We start from the raw sequence: 26,339 nt of genomic DNA, 5'->3' as shown, positions 1-26,339 counted from the left end.
ACGAAGTAGCCAGAAGCTGAAAATTTAGAAGATAGAGCCTCAGCGGGAGCTAGTAGCGTGTTCAAGCGGTCACCTCGGTCACCTCGGTCGTGGGCACGGCGTAGGGCGAGCCGGTCGGGTTGTAGTTGGCCACTGGACCCGCCACATCCGCGTAAGATACGTTCGGACACGATCCCGATTGGGGATCGTCCACCACTTTCTGTAGTATCATCAGGCAGGCCTTCTTATTGTTCTCTTTTTCACCTAGAAAATGCAAAAAACAGTTGTTTTTATTCCACTAGATAAGTATTTTTATATCTACATTTATAAGTAAAGTATTACTTCGCTGTTATAACATTGACATTGACATCTTGAAGATGACTTTGAAAATCGAGATAATCTTAACTTTATTGAAACGATTTTGCATTATTTTTTGTTATTACAAAATACTCGTGGTTATTAGGAAACGTAAATATTCGTAGCAGCGTAGATGACTCTTAATGTATTTTATTCTTTGTCAAAATTTACCACACTAAATAAAGAAAATCGTGCCATAAAGGAGTAATTACACCATTACAGTTCACGTTAAACGTATAACTAACGTAGACTACGCCACCTCAATGCAGATATTATGCGGAATTTATAATAACCGCTGCGATTACAAGAGCAATAAAAAAATGAATTTTAACGAAAATGGTAAAAAAAAAATTGCGACCAGCTCGAAACTCGTGGAAATCTAATCCGGTTTAAGCCAACACTGTTAACAGAAGTTTTTAAGTGTGCACGATTACGCGAATAAGTACATCCCTATACAAATAAATATACACATTTTTATTGCATGCATTAAAAAAAATATCTTCCAATTTTTTAATCCTGACCTGCAATGGCAGATTGCTACACTGCAGTTAGTTATAATGTGGTCTACTTTAAGAATAAAAGGGTCAAGGTTAGGGTCTTGAACAAAAATCTATGAAATCCCTGAAACTTGGAAAATTTGACTCATTGGTCATTTCAATTAAATGAAAAGTGAGCAAAGTTGCAGGCAGCTATTATGCACCTGACATGTCCAAGTAAAATACACGGATGTTGACGACTGCTCTGAACTAAATATTTAGGCTATGAAACATTAAACATAGTTTAATGTTTCATAGCCTAAATATTTTTAAAACTGGAGCATACTCTAATATTAAAAAGGTAAAGAGTTTGTTCGTACGCATTGACTTCAGGTTAAAAGTTAATTATAAGATAAGATCTTTGGATGTTTATAGGTTTTGTGCGGTTTCACGTTCGACTGGTTATAAAACTTGTACTGCTTAGCACTTGAGAATCTCAGAGTGACTTTATATACCCTAACTCACTTTTGCATTAAGAAGCTTCTTAAAGATGAAAGAATTATTAAAACAGTTCTGAGGGTAGATGACATATACACTTTATAAAATTTACATTGATGGGTATCCGCCACCGTAAAATAGGTGAAAACTCGTTGGTAGAAGATGGATAGGCATTGCAGTTAGACACAGACAGCTTGACCTTTAAACGTGAAGTGATCTTGGAAATACTTAAGATGATGAGTTAGGTGCAGAGGTTAGTGTTACCATGCGATGATAGCACAATTTTTTTTTAACTTTCGAATAAAAACGATGAAAGATACGCAAATAAACAAGTTTAAATATAAAAGTCGAGTATGAAAATGTAGTGGCGCATTATGTAGCCATTTCGCGGCTCTTTTAATTATTACGAGCAAATATATGAATACGGTTTAAAATGGGTCACGTTCCAATTCCGCATATTGTGGGTCTTTTCCGTCGAGGGGGACATTAAAATACTTTTTTTTTAAAGCATTCATTAATATTTCATTTTATAAAAAAGTCGTCTTAAATTTTAGTCTAGAATAACTAGGTCCCCCGTTCGTTATAAATGGGGCCTGGCGTTTAAATGCTTAGGTCGCTTTTGAGCTCTTTCCATATTTGTATTTCACATTTTATTTTGTCAAAGTAAGTACGTACTTTACTCTTTTTGTTGATGACAAATCTATATAATTTTATATTATTATGTCAAACATCGAAATGTGTAGGTTTGTGATTGTCAAGCGTAACTAATTAGAAGTAGAACAGCGTGGTGGACTGAGCATAGATCATTGTTCTACAATGGAGAAGAACTGAAAACCTTTTGACTCGACTTCAATTTTATTTCGTATTAAATTCATCAGTGAGCGCTATTGAGTAACATTCTCCAAAAGTAAAATATACTGTGAAACATCACATCACAACAAAATAACATAAACATCTCCAATCATCAACTATCACGATATGACTCATTGAAACGTAACTGTAGCCATTGAATTTTTTTAAAGTGACGACCTAAAACTAAATGCGAATAAAACCGAAGAATTTACGAGCAACGATAATTGATAAATATTAGGTTGGCAGAGGGAGTTGGAGTAATAGCAAGGTGTGATGTCGTCCCCAAATGGAGAACAGGACACACGTTAAGCCAAGAGACTATTACTTTGCTTTGTTTTAATTCAATTGTTCAAAACTTGAATGAAAAGAAAAACAATGATTAAAATCCAGTGAAAATTATCATTATATTTGTTGTCTCTTTGGAGTTCTAATATAAACGTTCTCACCGACTACAGTGATGCATCTCTCCTGAAGCGAGAGTTCCTTCGCCTTCTGCGATATCTGCACGTAGCTGCCACTTTGCTCCTTAATCTGCTTGATATAATTGCCGCCCTTGCCGATTATCATACCCGCCGTCGAATTCGGCACCAGGATCTTCACCTGCAAGAGAATATCACTCACATCAATCACACAAACATAACGACAGTAAATGTTTCACTTTTAGGCCTCTATTACTGTAACTGGCTGTGAATATCCCAGCAATGGATGAATTCAAGTTCTACAAGATTGGAAAAGGATTCGAACTTGATTTGCTGTGTTCTGGAGATGGGCAGAAAGATACTGTCCGAATTCCTTTCGAGATATGAAGATTTCTTTAACCCTGGAATACGTTTAAACTAAACTACACCTTCGATATTAGGCAATGATATTTTATTTTTTAACGACATAAATGGTATATACAGATATGATCAAATTTTTGCCGATAGTGTTGATATTTCAGACTCGATATGGTCTGTGGCCGGAACGATATTCATTGCTTCTCTCGCTTCACGTTTACCGTTAAAAATGAAATATTTTTGAAAAGCACGAGTCGTCAAACTTGTTAATAGTTAGTAACATTAGTCTGAATTCGAATAACTATGTGAACTATGGCCGTTTATGTGTTCACATCAACGCGAACAATCTTCTACATAATAAAACATGTAGATGAAGAAAAAAATAATTACAGAGGGAGTTAAATTTCATATTAAGCATGTAAAAAGAGCAGCTCATTGAAAAGAAAAAACTAAAAACATTTCCTTTGTCATTCCACAGCTATTTCTTATATTTTTAACAACGGAAATTCGCATTATTATTTCTTGTACGTTTCCTTTGTAGTGGCGATGTTACTTGTAATAGTGGAACAAAGTATACGCGAGGTCGCTAATGAAAATCGGTAATCTGTATTTAATATTACCTATACCTACCTATATATATTGTGCTGTGTGGCTACGGCACTAAAGAATTTAGCCACCCCCTCTCTTCCCGTGGGTGTCGTAAGAGGCGACTAAGGGATAACACAGTTCCGCTACCACCTTGGAACTTAAAAAGCCGACCGATGGCGGGATAACCATCCAATTGCTGGCTTTGAAATACACAGGCCGAAGACGGGCAGCAGCGTCTTCGGTGCGACAAGCCAGTACTGCGGTCACCAACCCGCCTGCCCAGCGTGGTGACTATGGGCAAAACACATGAGTTCACGTTATTTTTGGCGTAAACTTGTGGAGGCCTATGTCCAGCAGTGGACGGTATAGGCTGTAATGATGATGATGAATATTACAAAACTGAAAAGTTTGTTCGTTTGTTTGTTTAAACGCGCTAATCTCAGGAACTACTGCTTCGAATTGTTTTTTTTTGTGTTGGATAGTCCATATACCTAGGAAGGCTATATAGGGTATTTTCTTCTTCAAAGTAACGCTTGTAAAGCCGCGTGGCACAGTTAGTATTTTTATATTTCTTGTGTTATACTACGTCGGTACGATTTCTTTACAAACTTCTAAAATACAATTAATATTTGTTTATTCGTATTGTTCATTTAATTATATGGAAATATTATACTTCAAGGTTTCGAGTAGTAGATGTAAATGGAATGTTGAAGAGTATTTTATTTTTCGGAAACAATAACGATATACTGTAAACGACACCGATATTTCCGTGATTTTTATATAACTTTACATTTTAGTTATATAAAATAAAGGGTTAGAACGAACAAAAACTACAATCAACATAGGAGTACCAAGTTAATTTTATTTATAATGGAGTCGATAAATAATATTTAACCGACTTCCAAAAAAGGAGGAGGTTCTCAATTCGACTGTATTTTTTTTTATGTATGTTACATCAGAACTTTTGACCGGGTAGACCGATTTCAACAAATTTTGTTTTAATCGAAAGGTGGTGTGTGCCAATTGGTCCCATTTAAATTTATTTAAGATCTAACAACTACTTTTCGAGTTATATCTAATAATGTGTTTTTATTTCACGCTTTTTTCGTCGACCTACGTTGTATTATACCGCATAACTTTCTACTGGATGTACCGATTTTGATTATTCTTTTTTTGTTGGAAAGGGGATATCCCTAGTTTGGTACCGTGATCAGGATCTGATGATGGGATCCCAGAGAAATCGAGGGAAACTCTCGAAAATCCGTAATAACTTTTTTACTGGGTGTACCGATTTTGATGATTTTTAATTTAATCGAAAGCTGATGTTTATCATATGGTCACATATAAATTTTATCGAGATCTGATAACTACTTTTTGAGTAATCTTTGATAACGCGTAGTTGCTTGACTATTTTTTTGTCGATCTACGTTGTATTACTTGTCGATGTAATTGAAGTCGGTTTTTTTTTTTTCGTTTGCGAGCAAACACAATTATTTATAATATTATATTATATGATAATTTTTTTTTGTGACCTGTAAATCCAAAAAATGTCTAAATTAAGCGCTATTTTAATTTCATTTGCCAGATACTTCCATTCTTAAATTGTCAATACCAAATAGTTTTTTACATTTTACCTAATTTGCAAACAAATTTGTCAATTGTTTCTCAGTCGATTGAGCCAGGGAAAACGCGTAGCACTTTATTTAAAATATTGTAAAACTATATACATAATATAATTTACAAAACCAAACGTTAGCATGGTTAAACGTAGGGCAGCGCCATCTAGTTTTACTTTATAGAACATTAGCATTTATAACTAAAAATACAATTATTTCCAATTATACATATATATATTAGTACTTGTAACAAAGTACTTCAGTGTCAAAATTAAAAGTCTACTGTCATCTAGTTCGACGACCTCTACGACATTGTTTTAGGGCTGCCGTGTAAAAGACCCGTAATTAAATCAGTTTAGCTTTCGTGCCTCAGTGTATATTAGCTTTGATGTTCATTATATCAACATTAATAAATTATTCATATGAGCGTTTTCTTTGCGTTGTTAATAGGTACAACGAGTGTTACATATACAATGTAGATACAAATGAAAAACATTATATTAAAGCTTCATATTGTATAGTAAATACATTCATTAAAATATTCAACAATGTTAAAGAAGCTAACAAAGAGGAAAATATTTATAACTAGCTGACCCGGCGAACTTCGTATCGCCTAACACAAACTTTATCGTATGGTATTAAAGTTCAAATTGACTTTTAAGTATTATCACAAATCCTTTGTATGGGAGTATAGAAAAGTGTTGTTTTTAAACTTTTTCAGGAAATTAAAATTTTTTTTTAGAATTTTTCTCTACGTAAGAACCATCCTCGTACTTCAAGGAATATTTTAAAAAAAGAATTAGCGAAATCGGTCCAACCGTTCTCGAGTTTTGCGCTTAGCAACACATTCAGCGACTCATTTTTATATTATAGATTTGTGATTTTTAATAATACGATAAAAGAAAAATTTGGAAAATAAAAAACTGCACACCTCCACGCACTTCTTTATAACTATTCTTTGCAGCTTATACTTAGCAACGCTAACCAGTAGCTTGTTTAGGAACTAATGATCGAACAAACAACGATAACTACTTCGATTACTTAATTTGCTTCTTGCAGATAATCACAGATGGCTCTAATTCTATATTATTATGATAGAAACTTAAATATATTTACTGTGAGAAATCAGATTTTTTTTCAGCTTTCATTATCAATAGGCTTCTTAGTTAATAGTCATCTGACACAAGAAAAAAACAGCTTATTTCGCCAAGTGGTTTTTGCGTTATTTTGTACTACATCCAAATGTTGTAGTCAACATAATATTTTTCAATCGATTCTTTTTACTATAATAGTATTCAAAACAGACCTCAAATGATATTTAATTTATAGTTTGACGTGTAATTATGTATAGAAGTGTGTATTTTATAGCAAATTAATGCATTGTTATAAAATATAAAGTTTTAAGAGTAAACGCTTCACGTATTTTTCATTTTGTAGGAGTAAAGCACAGCCTCCTGTGGAGGCGTGTTGTATTATTACAGTTCAAATGTATGATTAATTATTATCTTATTATTTCTTTTCGCGCCAGACATCACATCAGAGAACTTGGGGAGGCCTATGTCCAGCAGTGGACTGCGATAGGCTGAAGGGGGTGAGTCAGTATTTCTTTTAATATAATGTATGAATTTAGTCACTCAATTTATTTCCTGTGGGATCTCGCTTCCCTGTTCACTGGCGACAACCAATCAGAATCGAGGGCGGCAGAAAGTGTTATTAGTATTTTTTGAAAATAGAAAGGAGGGAGACGGAGGGGTGTAATGTAAATTTCGGGATAGGTTTCAAAACTTTTTACAAAAAAAAACCACAAATACAAGTAAAATTAAACTAGGCGTTAAATCTATTCATCAAATGATTATTATAGTATTATTAAACTACAATAACACACCGCAGTCGGTGAAACGTGCAAATGACAGGCATCCAGCGAATAAAGACGAGGTCAGCTTTTGTCGCTCACCGTACATTTTATTGACACGAAATAATTTGTTTACTTTATCTGTGCGTGTACAACATTCTATTGTCAGAAGCACTCATCTGTATTAATTATTTAAAAAAAAAAAAACAGTTTCATGAACCGAACATATTGTATCTTTCTAACATCTTACTAGTCTGAGATCTGAACTAGAAACGACCTTCTGCTTTTACTAAATATCTGGTTAGAACTGGTCGATATTATATAGCCTGGTCAGAAAATTTTCAGGTAGCCTGTTCGCGATTCACTTTTTTATACATTTTGTAATAGTCTGTATCCAATAAGCAGTATTTAAGTAATCCATTAAGTAGTAGGTTAGGCTCGGCAACGCGCTTGCGATGCTTTTGTTATCACAGACGTTCATAGGCTACCCATCAATTGAGCATATTAAAAAGACATGAAATTCGTATGCAACGTTATCAATGTTGGCGCAACGGTCACAGTCATGGATTGTACCTGTTGCGCTGGCGGATGCGGGTTCGATCCCCGCGTGATAAACATTTGTATTGGCCATACAGGTGTTTGCCGTGGTCTGGGTATTTGTACAGTCCTTGTGGGTCTCCTCACCGTGCCTCGGTGAGCACGTTAAGCCGTCGGCCCCGGTTGTTATCATGTACACCTGATAGCGATCGTTACTCATAGTATGGTATATATCCGCCAACCCGCTTTGGAGCAGCGTGGTAGATTAAGCTCTAATCCTTCTCCTACATGGGGAAAGAGGCCTATGCCCAGTAGTGGGATATTACAGGCTGAAGCGTTATCAAATCTATAATATAAAAATGAGTCGCTGAATGTGTTGCTAAGCGCAAAACTCGAGAACGGTTGGACCGATTTCGCTAATTCTTTTTTTAAAATATTCCTTGAAGTACGAGGATGGTTCTTACGGAAAGAAAAAATAAAAAAAAAATATTTAAAACTTCCTGAAAAAGTCTAAAAACAACACTTTTCTATACGCCCATACAAAAGATTTGTGATAATACTTAAAAGTCAATTTGAACTTTAATACCATACGATAAAGTTTGTGTTAGGCGATACGAAGTCCGCCGGGTCAGCTAGTTATCAATATTTAAGTATTTCTTTTTTACATCTTGACACTAATACACAGTTAATATTACCTTACTTCGCACACAGCACGCCATTTTACGTGTACAAGCGTTCAGTATTTAAAGCCTCATTACACTAACCCATATTTAGAATCCATACAAAAGTAGATGCTTTACATTTATATCGGCCGCTTACGACACAATGTAAGCGTATTTTATAATGATACTTGACATACAGACGGTCTTCTGTTCTTATAGCAATCGATACCTGAGTTTTAGGTATCAAGCTGCTGTGATATATATGTATTAAGCTTACACGGTCTCAATGAACACTTACTTGTCAAGGATTTCGGTACCGCGATATGCTTCAGCCTGTAATATTCCACTGCTGGGCATAGGCCTCTTTTCCCATGTAGGAGAAGGTACCGCGATTGTCATTTTGAAAATCAATCCAGGTCACGTGTCGTTATATATATATATATATATATATGAATAAAAAAATGAATGTTGCTAAGCGCATAACTCGAGAATGGCTCGACCAATTCGGCTAATTTATTTATTTTTGTATGTTCCTTAAGATCCTCGGAAGGTTTTAATACTTAAAAAAAAATACTATTAACTTTTGACATAACGAAGTCTGTCCGGGCAGCTAGTATTTAATATTTTATTAAAATAAATGGACATATACATAATAAACATAAAAATAATACACCCAGACAAGACGCTTAGAATCGAAACTGAAATCTTCATCTTCGTATCCACGTCACCTAGTAAAGCGTGCGAAGATTGTAGCAGAGCTTAATCCACCACGCTGCTTCCCTGCGCGTTGACGGATGCATTGCCTACTATGAGTAACGATCGCTATCAGGTGTATATGATAACAACCGGCACCGACAGCTTAACGTGCTCTACGAGGCACGGTGGGGAGACCCACAAGGAGTAACAACCAGACCGGAAAAATATATTTGTACTAACACACACACAAACTAATAGCCACTCCGAGGGGGGATCGAACCCGCGACCGTCGGTGTTTAGGTGCCGCCGACACCAGAGAGGTCGTATTTCATTATTTATTAATTTTACTGAGACTTTTTACTAATCAACAACTAAAAAAAAGAAACAGTCGGAAGAAAAGGCCGACTTATTGTCATTCTTTCCCAGTCAACCTCTGCGTCACTGATTACCTAACAGAAACATCTAATACCGCACGACCTTCCTTCCTCACCTTCCGCGTTATAACAACATCATTAATCAATTAAATGTCTGTGTTATTTATTTAATACACTACTAAGAAAGAAACATACGATATTGTTATTTGAGTCTAGTGTCTTCGGTGCGACAAAGCCAGCCCTGCGGTCACCAACCCGCCTGCCCAGCGTGGTGACTATGGGTAACACACATGAGTTCACGCCATTTTTGACTGAACTTGTGGAGGCCTATGTCCAACAGTGGACTGCGATAGGCTAAAATAATGATGATGATGATGATGATGATGAATGATGATTTTTATTTGAAAATACAAAGGTAAATTATAGTGATCTCTTATTGACAACCCCTGTTTATATATTTTATATTGACTACACGCTTGCCTGGTAGAGATCGCGTTTTAGCGATAAGGCCGCCTATTGTACAAAGCTAAGAGTAATCTTAATATATTGTATTTTTCTTTGGTGTACAATAATGAATATTTATTTATTATTATTATTTGATTAAAAGACTGTTCTACTAACGAGAAGCGCTTATAAAAATGTAATTTCTTAATTCGCTCGTGATGACGTATCCATGTTATATTCAACGCTAACAACAATATTAGGTACATCTCACGGAACTTGTAAGTTCTAATACGTGTGTAATATTGTGCAAAACCGTGCAACCGTTTGCGTATCGATTACAAATAACTCGAATTCGTAACCTTTACTCTAATGTCTGTAGAGAGATGCGGCGGGTTTCAACAAGTAGTGTTTAGTAATCACGACACGTAGAAACACTCGACGAATGCTAATTAGGCCTGACTACGGCACCTAATACGGCCAGTGAACACGTGTAATACAATCGTTATTATTTATTGTACATAATTATATCGGAAAATTATAATTAACATAATACATTTTTGACGCGTTAGGGCAACGGTCACAGCCCTGACTTATGGGCGTTGCGCTGGCGGTTGCGGTTTCGATCCCGATGGTCTGGGCGTTTGTGTTTGTGTATTGTGTGTTTCCAAACCCTAACACATGAGTAAATCCTATGGGAGGGGGGGGGGGGGTTAAGCGTGAGGCACTTTTATTTACATTAGGTATATGGGCATATATTAATATTATAAAAAATAAAAGTAACTTTATCAATCTCTTTAAATTTTATTAGAAAACAAGCTTTATCTGTGACTTCGTACGCACGGTACCTAATTTGTTAAGATTAAACTAAAATTGTTAACGTTAAATATGTATTTACTTACATTATAACTAGGATAGTTAAATTAATCTTTGTATAAGACTTTTATTTCCTGAATATAATTGTTTATAGAGCAATAATTCCTTGATAATGTATTAAGATAAATATACACCAGATTTTAAGTTAGACCATCGGAATCTTAAATGCGAATACCATAGAAAGTTTCAATGGATATTGCGTGATTCTGAAAGAAACTGACACAAAAATTGTAAAAATGTACGTACTCCTATTGCTTTCATAAACACCCATATTTTTTTTCTAAATATCTTTTAATGTACAGACTTAGCCAGTAACGATTTAATTTCACGTATAATTTTTTTTTTCACATTTTCACTTTAGCTAAGACCTGCTTGTTATTCCAGTCTCGCTGACATGAAACTGATTTTTTTCACGGAACGATTAACATGACCTCTGTCCTTTTTAAATGAAATGAAATCATTTACTTCGCGGTGATGATGCTTCAATTTGACTGATTTTTATCTAATATATAAAATTCGTGCTACAGGTAACAGCCGGTTGTTATAATTAAATATTTTTTAAATATGTACGATTTTATTTTTGTGTTTACCCACACATTAGGGATTCTAAACATTTTTTGAATATCATATCATATCACGGTTCGCTTAAACCGAAAATAAAAATCATCATATCAAGAATTTCGCTCTGGCGGGTACATCGTTCCATAGCTTAATTGGCTAGAGCGCCGACACGGTCAGTCGGAGACGCGGGTTCGAATCCCGCTGGAGCGGTCAATTTTTTAAATAAATAAACATATATAAAATACATATATTACACCCAGACTCAGGCCGGAGCGCCGGAACCCGCGGAACAGAAATCAGGGCCACTACAAACTACGCCAACGGGCTAATCAAATGTTGCTTAGAAATGATAAACAGTGCATATTTATTTGAGGTTTAATTTAATCCCTCTCGCCTGTCTCCCTTGTATAAGAAACAGCAGACAAAGAAATACAAACATGTATTTGTTCCAGCGAAACCCACATCAAGAGCCGGATTAGGGCCGTCGCGAGCCACCACGCTGAGCTTTGTTTGCATATCCCACTGGCCATGGCGGTGTGCGACGACGCGTTATCGATTTTTACAGCTTGTTGAATTTTCGATTTTTCGTTTTTTTTTCTACTTTATACATTGAAAATATTAAGTGTAACACAACATGATTTGACCAGGAATTAAACTTTTACTGAGAGGGACATGAATCCGGCTGATATTTTTCATGAAAAGTTTATTTAAAATATGTTTGTGTTATGTAAAAGTTATGTAATCTAATAAAATACGACATATTAAAATCGTGTTTAGTGTGTACCCACGGAGAAAGGGGGCTATGCCCAGCAGTGGGATGTTCCAGGCTGAATCGTGAAATCGTGAATCGCGTATTTAATTTCCTCCTGCATTCCATCATTTTTATATAAAACTTTCACCTTGTATCGAATATACTGTATCATTGTATGTAGTTAACTTTGTTTGCGATATTTTTATCCATATTTTTTTTTCAAACAACATCTATAGAGTCCTCCGGTGACCATGGTTGCTGTAAAGTATCCGAAACGTCGGGCATCTAAAAACTTAATAAGCCGCGATAAAATCCGCATTAGTTGTTTCATTATAACATCTATAGATATACGTATAATCAATACTTTCATTAACTTTCCATACACTAAATAGTACAAACGGGTCGCACGTGGCTCGTAACATGACCCAATATCGAGGAAGTGCGAGATATTCTCCATTTAATTAGCAATTGAAATTCTAAAGGGACGCAACACCTGTAATGACAGATGTGACGTCATCCGGAGAAGCGGCTCTCAAAGTATTTTTGTATTACCGCCTGATTGTTTTTTTGCTCCAAAAATATTTTAAAAATAAATCAATTCGTAAAAATTTTATTTCATTCAAAAAAAATATGTTAAGATATACCTACTTAGATAATAATCGAAAAAAATAATAATAATATTAGTGCGGTCATAAATGTTAACGAAAACATATTTATCGGAAATAATACAAAGCATAAATGGAGCTCATGTTGAGTTAATATAGTTCTGAGTTTTTTTTGAGTTTTCAACTCATTTACAGTACCTAAATAATTACTGGAACTTATCTTCCACACAATCATAAAACAATAGTTATTTTACAGACTAAGTTACCGGTTTCTCGCAAAAAAAAAAAACACAATAAATAAAGCGTAACCTAACCCATTTCATTGTTTTAAAATGACAAGACATGTTTCTTTAGACGTAATACTTATGTATTAGCAGGTGCAACTAGCCTTCAGAATGTAGGACGGATACTTGAGTGCTTCATATAATTACCGACGTTATGCGCTAGTCTGATAATAAGTAGATATTATATATTTATATTTGTATAACTTGCATAGTTATTTATCGAGTTAGGTAAATTAATATACAATTGTAAAAAGTAAATACATTAAATTATTGTGTGATGATTTTAGTTATATTTATTTCATATTAATCACACATTTGTATTATTTATCGATTTTATAGGTTGTCAATTGACTTTATAGACGAAAATTTAATCTTTTGTAAATAGTAGGTTATTTGACTATTACTGTAAAAATATATACGGTCGAATTGAGTAACCTCCTCCTTTTTTTGAAGTCGGTTAAAAAAGGTCCGCTGGCTAGCAAATATTGTCTGTAATTAAAAAATCGATTTTGAGTTAGTACTACAGTCTGTACAAAACTACCGTCTGTAGGTTACCAAAACTTTTTTTTTAATACAAATATAGAATTATAAGTTATAATGAATCATGCATAAATACATAAATTCTGTTTTTCACTATTACCAAAGACAAAACAAAACTTGATAAAGCTTTAAAAATAGTTGAAATGTACACTATATTATCAGAATTATCAAGAGTGTATGAAACTCCGTATATATAAACATAAATGGCAATGTTTCATCATGACGTCGAACAGAACAGACAATTACGGTGATAATTATCCACTATAAGGGCCTGTTCCACTAGTTGTTAATAACGCTATTTGACGGATGACGACAAAAATAGACACAAAAATAGACTGACTCCTCAATCAATAAGCTACAAATTTAAGATTAATTCATGCGAATAGAAATATCTCATAAATATAGTAGAATTCGATTGTACAAAAGAATAATTAAAACAAAAACTTTTTACTGCCGGACACTGTCATCCGTCATTCTCGTATAGCGTTATCCACAACTGTTCGTCCGGGTCTAGATAGCGACCACGTGCACTCGACGTACAATTTCATTACACCCGAGCTTATTCTACGACAATTATTATCTAAAGTTTGGGACCTGTATCACGACTTGTATAAGGAACGATATTTGACGAAAAACAATATTCAAAAAAGTTTTCAACGATTCTTTTTCACCATCGAATCCCAATGTAATTTATAAGGTATTTCTCTTCGCAAATATGTATTTAAAACTTGTACTTTGTTAATTAAGGTGAAACAAGTCTTAATGGCCTATTTTACCTCCTGTTGTTAAAGTTTAATTTTAACCTATTTGTAGAATAACCTTTATCCACTGGTGGTGAAACAGGCTCTTAATATGAAATGAGCCGAGATATCGCAGTCTATAAAGCAAAACTAATATTCTCTATTGGAATCAGTATATACCTATAATGGCATAGTGAGTTTTTCAAGTATTAAATTCGCTTTAATTTTGTTAATCTTTGAGAAACACAAAATTCGTGTAATAAAAAATGAAAATATATAAAAACTAGCAAATTTTTTCACAACACTGTGGTGATATATTTACTTTACTGATACATTTACGTAAATAAATAAATATCCAGCTCGATAGTAAATGACGATGATGATGCATGACGGATGAAATTCAAATTCATATTTTACTTTCGAATGCACAGCTTTATTACATCACACGTAATTTAATAGCTTTTTATACTGTTTGTTTCAGACAAAAATAACAGAAATCTAGCCATAAATTTGTCTATCTGCATTTACTTTGGACAGTGCGATAATAAAAACGAATTTATCACGATTGCTGGTATGAAGTTTTAATCTGAAACATCGTACTTATTCGCGACGGGATGAATAATTGTTAAAATACTCAACGCGTTTATTCACACACCGCAAATGATACATTTTAATTTTAAATAAATAAATAATTGTATTAACTTTATAAGCGACGTCGCTAAAAGTGAAACAAGCATACATTTTAATTTTACGTAGATCGCTTTTATTTTATGATTTTATCTCTCGTTCATATCATCTCAGCTTCTTTTAATAGACAAAGTAGATAACAATATTATTCAGTAAATAAAAATAATATTTTGACGTAATGTCACATTGTGTTTCATTTTTTTTTTACTGAAAAAATTATTTGTTTATATTTTTTTTTTGTGAGATTAATTGTAACGGAATTTAAACTGGAAGGCAGCTGAAGCAGTACGAAATAACTATATGCTATATTTAATTAAATCAGATAAAGAGGTTAAATTTGTAAAACAATTGTTTCTGACGTTTACGTAAATTTCACTCATTATAATGATAAAACTTTTTCGGATTTTATCGCGGTCTATTAAGTTTTTTAGATGCCCGACGTTTCGGATACTTTACAGCAATCATGGTCACAGGAGGACTGTCAGACGTCTTAACGTTACAAGTTATTCGAAACTACCCTCTGCTAAATCAATATTTTAATTACAGCAACATTATAATCGTAAAACAATGTTAATCATAATTTTCAACAAAAACTGGACTTCATATGTATCAAGTTATTTTGGCAAAGGCAATATGTATTCTACTTTTTAGGTTAATAAGACGCTCGTTATAATTTTTATTTATAGCCGTATAAAGCAACTTTTAATGTATATTTAACTTACCTCATATAAATATCACTAGAGATTCAACGAGCCGTGATGTACCAGTGAATAGGACACGTGAATCGACGTAGGCGAGGCGGCCGCCTGGTGTCGATTCACGTGTCAAAAAAAACCTATTTTCAACGCATAAAGATTTTCTACATTATTAGGGCGGTTACAAAAATAAACTCGACATCTTTATTGTATTAGTATTGTTAAGTCACCTGTGACTTTAGCTACGTTACTAATACTAAAACGCATTATAATTTTAAATGTAGTTTAATTTAAATATAATTAGGTTTATTACGATTACTGGCTAATTCATGACGGGTTAATTTTTAAAAATTACTAACCGTGAAATGTAATTTGGCTTAGAATTTTCTGTAATTAGATTTTTAACCGATTTATTTTACTTACGTAATTTTTGTGTGTTACCTCGTAACATTTTAATCGGTTAATTTTGAAGATTCTTTTTTTAAAAATTGAAAGCTGATGCTTGTCTATGGTTTCGTTTAAATATGATCAAGATCTGACGCGTTCTTTATTAAATAAATTGTCTATGTAAATTGATATTAGTATTTTTTTTCATTTGCGATTAAATAATTATATGAATTAACATTTACTGGCTGGCTTAGTCGCACTGTAGACGCTATGAATGAATTAACACAAGCTGGTTTAATTATTGAATTTATAATTAAATATTTTCATATGTTTAAAAGGTCTATTTTAATAGGTTTCTGGAAAGTGGAAACAGCCGTGGAAGCGTAAATATTTATTCCCAATCCCTGCGGAACGTCGCGCGTCGGCGGAAATTTCATTATCCCGCGAAGTTTTCTTTTTTGTGACGAGAATTGATGGTTTCCACAACAAACGATCATATTGAACTTCTAATAAATCACTTTCGCCCTGTTTCATTACGTCTGTCCAATAGAACAATAATATATTTGCAAAACGACGATAAAAATACGATAAAAATATATTTATGTGTGCTTCTCTGTATGCCTTCAAAAACCGATTACCTGTTTTCATATCGTTTAAAATTAAGCAAATTGTTCTGATAATTTTAAAATATTCTAAATCCTAACTGAACTATGCAAATAAAAAAAATATTTTTTGTCATGCGAGGTTAATGTCAAAATTTAAAAAAAAAAATTAAAATATTGACAATGAAAAAAATGGCAGCATGAAATTTGCGCAAGAAAAAATATTAGCTAACCATCTTTGGACTATGTCTAATATATTTAATATATTCGTGTTTTTTTTAATGCAAAAGTAATTGGATCTTTTGTTTTCATTTAAGAATTAATGTCCTTATTTTTTTTAATTATTTATTTATAACAAACAGTTCTTTGTTATAATAATAACTAACATCTGCTATCAAAGTGTAAATTATTAGTTATTGTTAAGCTTATTACTTTATCTTTATTTCATTGTATTGTTTGAAAATTGACAATTTAATTTGTTTTACAAATAAATATTTCTGTGTATTAATAACTGAGATATCATTTAAAATGTTTAGTTTAATTATCGTAAAAGAAGTTAAATTATGGCTCCCATTGAGCCATATAAGGGTTACATTGGCTCTCGTTATCCGCATATGTCGGACAATGAGAGAGTCTGTTTTTTTTTTTGTATAATCTTTATTGTACCTTAATGGTAATTGATGACATACATGGTAATTGATGATAACTGTAATAAACAAGGAAAGAGTTCCTAATTAAAAAATTATATAAATATATTTTTTTATTAAAATTTTCTCTTAGTAGGCCCGCGCCCATTACCCGGTTCTCCCCTACATAGATAGTTCAACATAAAATAACACAGACTCTTATTATTCCTTATCATCACTATATAAAAGGTAAAGGAACTAGTTAAATATCAATTATACTCGTATATTTAAAAATACTGTGTAATGTACTGTGTGGCTACGGTACTAAAGAATATAGCCACCCCCTCTCTTCCTGTGGGTGTCGTAAGAGGCGACTAAGGGATAACACAGTTCCACTACCACCTTGGAACTTAAAAAGCCGACCGGTGGCGGGATAACCATCCAACTGCTGGCTTTGAAATACACAGGCCGAAGACGGGCAGCAGCGTCTTCGGTGCGACAGAGCCAGTACTGCGGTCACCAACCCGCCTGCCCTGCGTGGTGACTATGGGCAACACACATGAGTTCACGTTATTTTTGGCGTAAACTTGTGGAGGCCTATGTCCAGCAGTGGACTGTATAGGCTGTAATGATGATTTAAAAATAGTCAATTATTTGAATTATTTAAATGATTTGTTTTTGTTTTTTTATACAACTATAAATCGGCAAATAAGCGTACGGCTCATCTGATGGTAAGCGAGTACCGTAGCCTTTAACGCCAGAAGCAACGCAAGCGCGATCCCCCCTCCCCCAGGAGCTCTGGTCACCTTAATCACCAACAGGAACACAACACTTCTTGAAAGCGAATACGTACTCGTTATTGGATTAATAAATATGTCTAACAAATAACATTAATGTAAAATGTGGTAGAATAGACTAATCAAATCATGCCTTTGACTGCTTACAACAAGTACGTACGTACAACTCTATTTTTTAGTTCAAATAATATTTAAAAACATTATGTGCGTTATCCCGAATTAATTTGACCCTTTATAACCCATACAATCTTATCGCGTTGAACAAGGCCACGATTCTTGCGAAAATATCACCAGTTTACGACATGTTTAAAGAATTTAATTAGGACTTATCAAGGCATTGATGTAGAAAAAAAAAATACTTCCGCAATCCTAAAACCACAAACGTTACGAAATTAAAGAACTTTTGTGATTTATTTACGATACTTTTAAACTTAGATTAGGACACAGCAGGAAGGTGGTGAATGCTAGCGCGACCCCATCTCGCCCCATCTAAGCGGATGACTGCTCACACGTGGTGGTTTTTAGTCAGTAGGAGTCTGACATAACCCTCTGGCACCCTCGTGCTGGAGGGTATCCATGATGGATTTTCCCCACGTAAAAAAAAGAGCAGGAAATATTCTGCCCAAAATATGTAGCAGCCCGACTGGGGACGTACCTCGACCTTACAGAAGACCACAGCTAAATAATATTGCTTTCAACTAGTGTTGTGTTCCTGTGGTGAGTGAGGTGACCGGAGCTGCTGCGGAGGATTGGGGGGGGAAGGATCATCAACGTGTTTGCGATGCTTGTGGTGTTGCAAGCGTCTTTAAGCTACGGTAATCGCTTACCATAAGATGAGCCTTGTTTGTCGACCTAGTAATGAGCAATAGGAATTACTTATTTTTTAATTTATTATTTTTTATTTACAGGTATATTCGTGATTAACTTTATGACATAGTTTAAATAGATAATTTCAATTCGATGTTTTATTGTTAATCATTGCTAAACAACATACAAATAAATGAAATTAGCAACTTGTAATTTTCGCACATCAATTTTATATCGCACATCAATACTGATTTTATTTACTAGCTATACCCTGTGGTTTCACACTTTTCACGCGTTAACTCGAGGAAAAAAATATAGCCTATAGTCTTCCTCGGTAAATATAGTATCCAATACAAAAATAATTTTTCAATTCGAACCAATAGTTCCCGAGGTTAACGCTTCCAAACAAACAAACTTTACAGCTTCATAATATTAGTATAGACTCATCCATTGAACAATGTAACATAATATTTGTAAAAAAAAAACTTTAACTAGTTCTATTACAAGCAGTCAACAAAAAACGTCCGGACAAGGTGAACAATCGTAAAAAAATACTTCTTCGAGTTCATTATTAAGAAATAATTGCAATATCAAATTCTAAGAACGTTATTATAAAATTTACTACTGATTTATTTTTTTCCTTACGTTTTATAAATATTTTATAAAAGTTGAAATATATTTTTGTTGATTTACATATATTTGATATATCACATAATTTGGTCACCGAACAGAACATAATATATAATGAAAAGAAAATGAATCCGTCTTCTAACTTTCTGAATTAGTTAACTAAATAAAAAGCCTATCATCATTATTATCATCACTTCAGCCTATCTCAGTCCACTGCTGGACATAGGCCTCCCCAAGTTCGCGCCAGACATCCCAGTTTTCCGCAATCCTCATTCAGCCTATACCGGCAATCTTCCAGGGATAAGATAATTAATAAGCCCAGCCTAATATTATTCCTGCGATCACCGTGCGTGGTGACTATAGGCAACACACATGAGTTCACGCCATTTTTGACGCGAACTTGTGGAGGCCTATGTCCAGCAGTGGACTGTGATAGGCTGAAGTGAAAATTAATTCTTCTGAGAATTTCTGAGAAGCACTTCAGAAGCTTTCTTCTTTTTAACCGACTTCCAAAAAAGGAGGAGGTTCTCAATTCGACTGTATTTTTTTTTTTTTTTTTATGTTACATCAGAACTTTTGACTCGGTGGAGCGATTTCGACAAATTTTCTTTTAATCGAAAGGTGGTGTGTGCCAATTGGTCCCATTTAAATTTATTTGAGATCTAACAACTACTTTTCGAGCTATATCTAATAATGCGTTTTTACTTGACGCTTTTTTCGTCGACCTACGTTGTATTATACCGCATAACTTTCTACTGGATGTACGGATTTTGATCATTCTTTTTTTGTTGGAAAGGAGATATCCCAAGTTTAGTACCATGATAAGGAAACCAGGATCTGATGATGGGATCCTAGAGAAATCGAGGGAAACTCTTGAAATTCCGCAATAACTTTTTACTAGGTGTACCGATTTTGATAATTCTTTTTTTGTTGGAAAGAAGATATCCCTAGTTTAGTACCATGATAGGGAAACCAGGATCTGATGATAAGATCCCAGAGAAATCGAGGGAACTTCTTGAAAATCCGCAATAACTTTTTATTAGGTGTACCGATTTAAATGATTTTTAATTTAATCGAAAGCCGAAGTTTATCATGTGGTCACATTTAAATTTCATCGAGATCTGATAACTACTTTTTGAGTAATCTTTGATAATGCGTTGTTACTTGACAATTTTTTCGTCGATCTACGTTGTATTACTCGTCGATGTAATTGAAGTCGTTTTTTTTTTCGTTTGCGAGCAAACACAATTATTATGTAGAAATGTTACGTTAAGAACTGTGTTAAAAGAATATCACCTATGGGTGAAGTAGTGTGTTGAAGGTATTTTTTTATGTCCAAGTAATAGTGTATATATTGTGAAAAAGAAAATTTTTTAAAGTTATTTTGTCTTTAACATTTTATTCTTAAAAAGCTCGAAATCCTTTTGATGTCAAAAACATACTTAAACAAATTTTTTATTTTTTTAACCTTATCAGGTATCCCGTCAGTTGTGTTTATGTGATGAGATGAAAAAAATCTGACCGTGCTTATAAAAAAACCATTCTTTTTTATAAAACAAAAGCGTATTGTTTATAATTAAATTATAATTGTTCCATTTAAAACTACTTACCGCAGACGAAGTTTTTATCAAAACACACATTTCATGCATTTTAAATATTTAAAATGTGCATTTTATTACGACGTATTCGACCTTCACGAGCGTTATGTGAGAGTTTGCACTTTAGACGTATAGAATTACTAATACAAATATTACGAACACTTTTAATATTTAAATACTTCGGTAAACATCTTTGAATATACATATTTTATAAAAAAATTCTTATATTTTTATTTTACTTTGGAACCGGGGTATGGATGTTTGAGAGCCGCTGGTTTAAAGCGCACGTGTTAAATTACTTATTGTGATATTACGACTTGGATAGGTTCATTTTATTTTTTATTTCGTAATTAATATCAATGTAATATATAAAATTCTTGTGTCGCCGTGTTTGTAATTAAACTCCTCCGAAACGGCGTTGACCGATTCTCATGAAATTTTGTGTGCATATTGGGTAGGTCTGAGAATCGAACAACATGTATTTTTCATCCCCCTTAATGTTAAGGGTAATTAAAATTGAAATCATCTATTTTCCATCCCCCTAAATGTTAAAATTAAAAGGCTATTTTTTTTAATTTTTAGATATATTTTTTTTATTTTTTTATGATACAACATTAAAAATACATACAACCCTAAATTTTCAATCCTCTATGATCAACCACTATTTTTAAAAAGCGTTTAGCGGCAACACAACCTTTGCCGGGTCAGCTAGTAAAACTATAAATAGCGTTAACCAACGCAATATGACTTAGTATATTATATATTTATTTAAAGTGTACCTTGGCTAAAACGATATTAAGTATAATTAGGAATCAATATTAAGACTAGAACAAAATGAATGTTTCAATTAACGATTAAAGAAAAAAGAAAAAAAAATCGCAAACACAAATGCACATTTTCCACTTACTTAATTACCTTCGGGAAAGTTATGTTCAATAATATAACATATATTTCAAAATATTTTTTATAAAATAATTATTTTTAAAAGTCGGATAAACAATAAAATTTTACTAGATATCTGGATGAGGATTGCGGAAAACTGGGATGTTTGACGCGAGTTTGGGAAACCTTATGTAAAGCAGTGGACTGCGATAGGCTAAAGTAAGTGATATGAAAGAAGGTTTAAGTATATAAGACAATTATAGCAATAGTTCTAACCATGACATGATCAATCTTACCTGTTTGTCTCTATCCTGGGGCATCTTTGCGTCCACCCCCTCGGGGAACGGCTTCACGAGTTCCGGTTTCTCCTTTATCTTCTCCATGATGAAGTCCAGGACCACCATGATACCGTCAACTGATCCCGTGATCAAGCATGCTCGTTCCGTTGTACCTGAGTACAAAAAAGTGTGTTTCGAGTTTTTTGGCATCATTAAACGTAGTGACGATGTGAATATTATAACTTTAATTATAATTGACTTTACCATCAAGGTCTTTTTATATAAATCCATACTAATATTATAAAGAGGTAAAGTTTCTAGCTTTGTTTGTTTGTAGGGGGTAATCTTCGCAAAAACTTAAACGATCATGAAAATTCTTTCACTAACAGAAAGCTAAATTGTTCAGGAGTGATAAAGGCTATATTTTATTGTTCAAAAAATTCAGTGAAAAATAATAGTATACGTAAATCAAGTCGGAGAAATGCGAGCGAAATCAAAACTTTACTATATATTCGCATCAAAAATAATAATTAACTCCCAACGAAGTGGGCACGGGTCGGCTAGTATTTAATATATTCAAATAGTTTTTACCCTACACCTTATTGCGCTTTTAAACATTTTTCCGATTTACTGTAGCGATACAATTCTGTGACTATCGCGAAATCGCAGACACAGTTATAGAAAACAGCTGCTTGTTTAATTACACAACCTGGATGGCAACTGGGCCCGCCTAATGGTAAGGGGTTACTGTGGCCTGTAGACGCCTACAACCACAGAAGCATCAAAAACGCCTTGCCAACTCTACACTAGCTGTCAACACAGCCCAGGAGCTCTGGCCACCTTATTCACCACAGGAACACAACACTACATAATATTATTTCGTCTGTGATATTTTTGAAGAATTGAAAATCTCTTACGATATACTCGTACAACTAATAATTTATGAATGTAATAAATTCAGGCTCCGGCATTCTCCATTATTTCTATAATTCTTTTGAATATGTATTACTTTATTACGGAAAAAGTCATCGTGTTTTCCTTGAAGATAAATTATGCCCGATAAATAGATATTTACGACTAACATACTAAAAAAAAGTGTACTTATGTACGCACGTAAGAAGTTATACTTCATTGGCTAGTTAACTTCACGTTGCTAACTTCTTCTTCGTTGAGTACCTAGCTTCAGGGTGTCGGTTTTTTGTGACGTTATGCGCGTGCATCGTGAAATTTTATTCTCATCATTTTTCTCTAACGCGCCAAAAAAAGTATAATTTCAAAAATATACATCGTAACATACAAAATATCATTACTACTTAAGTCAGTCAGTCAGAAGCATCCACCAAAGCGCGCCAAAAATGGCGTGAACTTATGTTTTTTGGCCATAGTCTATTATATAATTTAGTTAGTGACCGCAGGGCTGGCTTTGTCGCATCGAAGACGCTACTACTACACTAGACCGCAAAGAAAAAAGAGTCGGTTGGAAAATCTGCAATATCTTCAAAAGCATCAGACCTAAAGTTTTATGAAATAAAAACTAAATAAAAGAATATTTAATGCCACATAAAATAATATACAAAACCTTTTTATTTAAGACTAGCCCGTTGGCGCAGTTTGTAGTGACCCTGCTTTCTGCTCCGAGGGTTGTGGGTTCGATTCCCACCCCGAGTCTGGGTGTAATATAAATATTTATTTATATATTTATATATGTATTATTTATAAGTATGTTTATTGAAAAAAAAAATGTAGATATATACCAGTTGGCTGTTACCTATAACACAAGCATTAAGTTGCTTACTTTAGGAACAGACGACCGTGTGTGTATTGTGTAAATATTTATTTATTTATTTATTTATTAATTTTGATAATTGTATGAAAAACTGAAAAAATGTATAAACAGTGGTTTTTTTTTGAATTTAGTACCAAAAAATTCACATTGATTATTTCGCGTTTGTTTGTTTTGCAATAAAAATATATAAATATGGTTCTCTTTGCCTTGTAAATTTTATTATTCTGAAGTCACCATCCAGGTCCAGTTTACTTCTTTCACTGATTTTTTATGATGTGTAGTATACTTGGTTTAATTGAATGCCCGTCTATTCATCCTGTATAAACTATCTGGCTCGTTTAATCCATCGACCCTACTGGCCACCTTGCTCCGAACTTGTACAAAACTCCGAACTTGTATGAGTACCGAAACGCGAATTAACATACAATAATAAAATTATGCGAGGAAATATCCCAGAGTATTTCAAGCATCACTGACAAGACAAAATAAAATTTGCAAATCGTATTCTTACTTTATGATGAATGATCAAATTTATCTGATTCATAATCACTTCTAGAAGGATCTAACGATGTGTAATTTAGAAATTTATACACTTAGACGTAAACGATGTGGTATGGCTATAATTTCAGAAAATTAGCAAAGTTTTTATTGTTATTCGGTTTTCTTGAAACTACCGCGGCCCTTAAACATGAAAACGAGAGAGTTCGCGTGTTGGCGCCTAGCGTCAGAACGTTTGCCCGTGCATGCAACTGCTGGCACGCATGACCTCCAGTTAAATATAAGCATAAAACTAAATTGCAATGCGAATTAATGACTACTCTACATTCTATAAGAATTATGTAATTCCTTGTTAATAACATCATTAACCAACTAAAAGTCCTCGAAGAAACTTTCGCGTAACAATACACTAATAAAACGCCCGCAGAAGTAATTTTTCTGAAGACGTTTAAGAACTGGTAGAAGAAGGCGTCCTCTTGAATGTACTCAGTAAGTCACAACGTAAAGACGAATACAAAGTATAACATCCGGACGAATAAGACGAAACACAATTAATTCTGAATGGTGGCACAGAATTCGTATTAAAAAGTCATTTAACTCGGACCGGTTTTATTATGCGTCCAAATGAATGCTGAATACTGGCATTATTCTACTGAATGAAATTCTCGAAACAATGGGTTAAGTCACTATGCCTATTTTTCGTCGCGTCGTAGCCCCGAGTGTGCAGTAGTTGACCCCCAAACGGGAATAACTCATTTGTTTTTTTTGTTTTGTTTTTTTTACTTAATTTAGATTAAATTGTTGTTCTTTTATGTAACAAAAAACCTTTTCAGTCTCGAGAAATGATTATTTAAAAAATGTCCGCATTGCGTGTTTAAGTGCTGAAAAAAATTGAGTTATTTTGAGAAAATTATATGCAAGGAGTTTTATTTTATGATAATGTGGTGTCGACACGAAAAGCGATTCAAATATTATAAATACTGCACATACCTACTTAATTAGAATATTTATTGAATTAAATTACAAATCACATCAAGTTCGTCTTGCTCACTCGCGAGAATCATCCTCGCAAGTCAAACGAGTCGCAAGAACCGGACCAAATTACGCAACGTTAGCCACATACGCGAACCGGTTCTGCTCCCTTGACCTTGCGCGACTGCTGAGCAAATTTATTATTAATGTGTGATAATTTTAGTGCATATTTTCGCTTGTAACCGGGTCATTAACATTTGGTGCTAGTCCAATGTTAGTGTAATTAAGAGCAGTGGGCCAAAACTGAGCGTAATTTTATACTGGTGTTAGGTTTACGAACCACGTAAAACAATTAGTCGTCACCTATTATTGCTACTTTTAACGAAATTTCTACGGAAATCTATAGAACTCGAAGTAAACACGTTCATCCGGTACTGCATTATAATACCTCGTGTTACGTGGGCTTACAGCGAGACTAAAATAGCTGACGGTTGGATCAAATGTTTGCGACAGCACAACTGACAAGTAAAGGAGAATGATACGATTCCATACATTCTTGGGCCAAAATGTAATGAAATGAAAATGGTATCAATTAATGCATTTAGGCTTATTGTTTCCTCGCTGAAAATTATCTATATTTTGGCTATCTGAGAGTGGAGTTATTAGACTTTTTGTAAAAGTGAGGTTATGTTACAATGTCTATAAAAAACGCGATCACTAAGTTCTTGTAGCATTAATATTTGTTATATTTAGTGAAGACTGTTTGAAAACTCACTACGAATATTGATATACACTTGAAACCATAAATAAATATCAGGAATGGACTCAGAATGCATCGGAAAACAGTAAACACGAAACGAGTGACGGACACAGTATTATTGTTAGTCAGCTTTCAAAGCTGTCATTAAAAATATGATGTATTTTAAATCGATATGAAATCGATAATCATTTTGGTTTATCAGATATTAATTGATATTGTCCATATTAATGTAACTTTATTTAAATGTACTTTATTGTTTACAGCTTTAATTGT

At 33.7% G+C, this 26,339-nt stretch overlaps 1 protein-coding gene across 1 annotated transcript in view; it reads right to left on the bottom strand.

The window, feature by feature from the left end:
• Positions 1-26,339, bottom strand: part of LOC123662359 (RNA-binding protein Pasilla) — a 90,299-nt gene that overhangs the window by 12,291 nt on the left and 51,669 nt on the right. The window contains exons 4-6 of the mRNA XM_045597208.1: positions 22,069-22,223; positions 2,609-2,762; positions 74-243 (exon numbers count right to left, since the gene is read on the bottom strand). Coding sequence (XP_045453164.1) covers positions 74-243; positions 2,609-2,762; positions 22,069-22,223 — 479 coding nt within the window. The remainder of the gene's footprint in view (positions 1-73; positions 244-2,608; positions 2,763-22,068; positions 22,224-26,339) is intronic.

This window comes from Melitaea cinxia, chromosome 18 (assembly GCF_905220565.1).
Source record: "Melitaea cinxia chromosome 18, ilMelCinx1.1, whole genome shotgun sequence".
Classification (NCBI taxonomy): domain Eukaryota; kingdom Metazoa; phylum Arthropoda; class Insecta; order Lepidoptera; family Nymphalidae; genus Melitaea; species Melitaea cinxia.
This window is presented reverse-complemented; position numbering and strand designations above follow the sequence as displayed.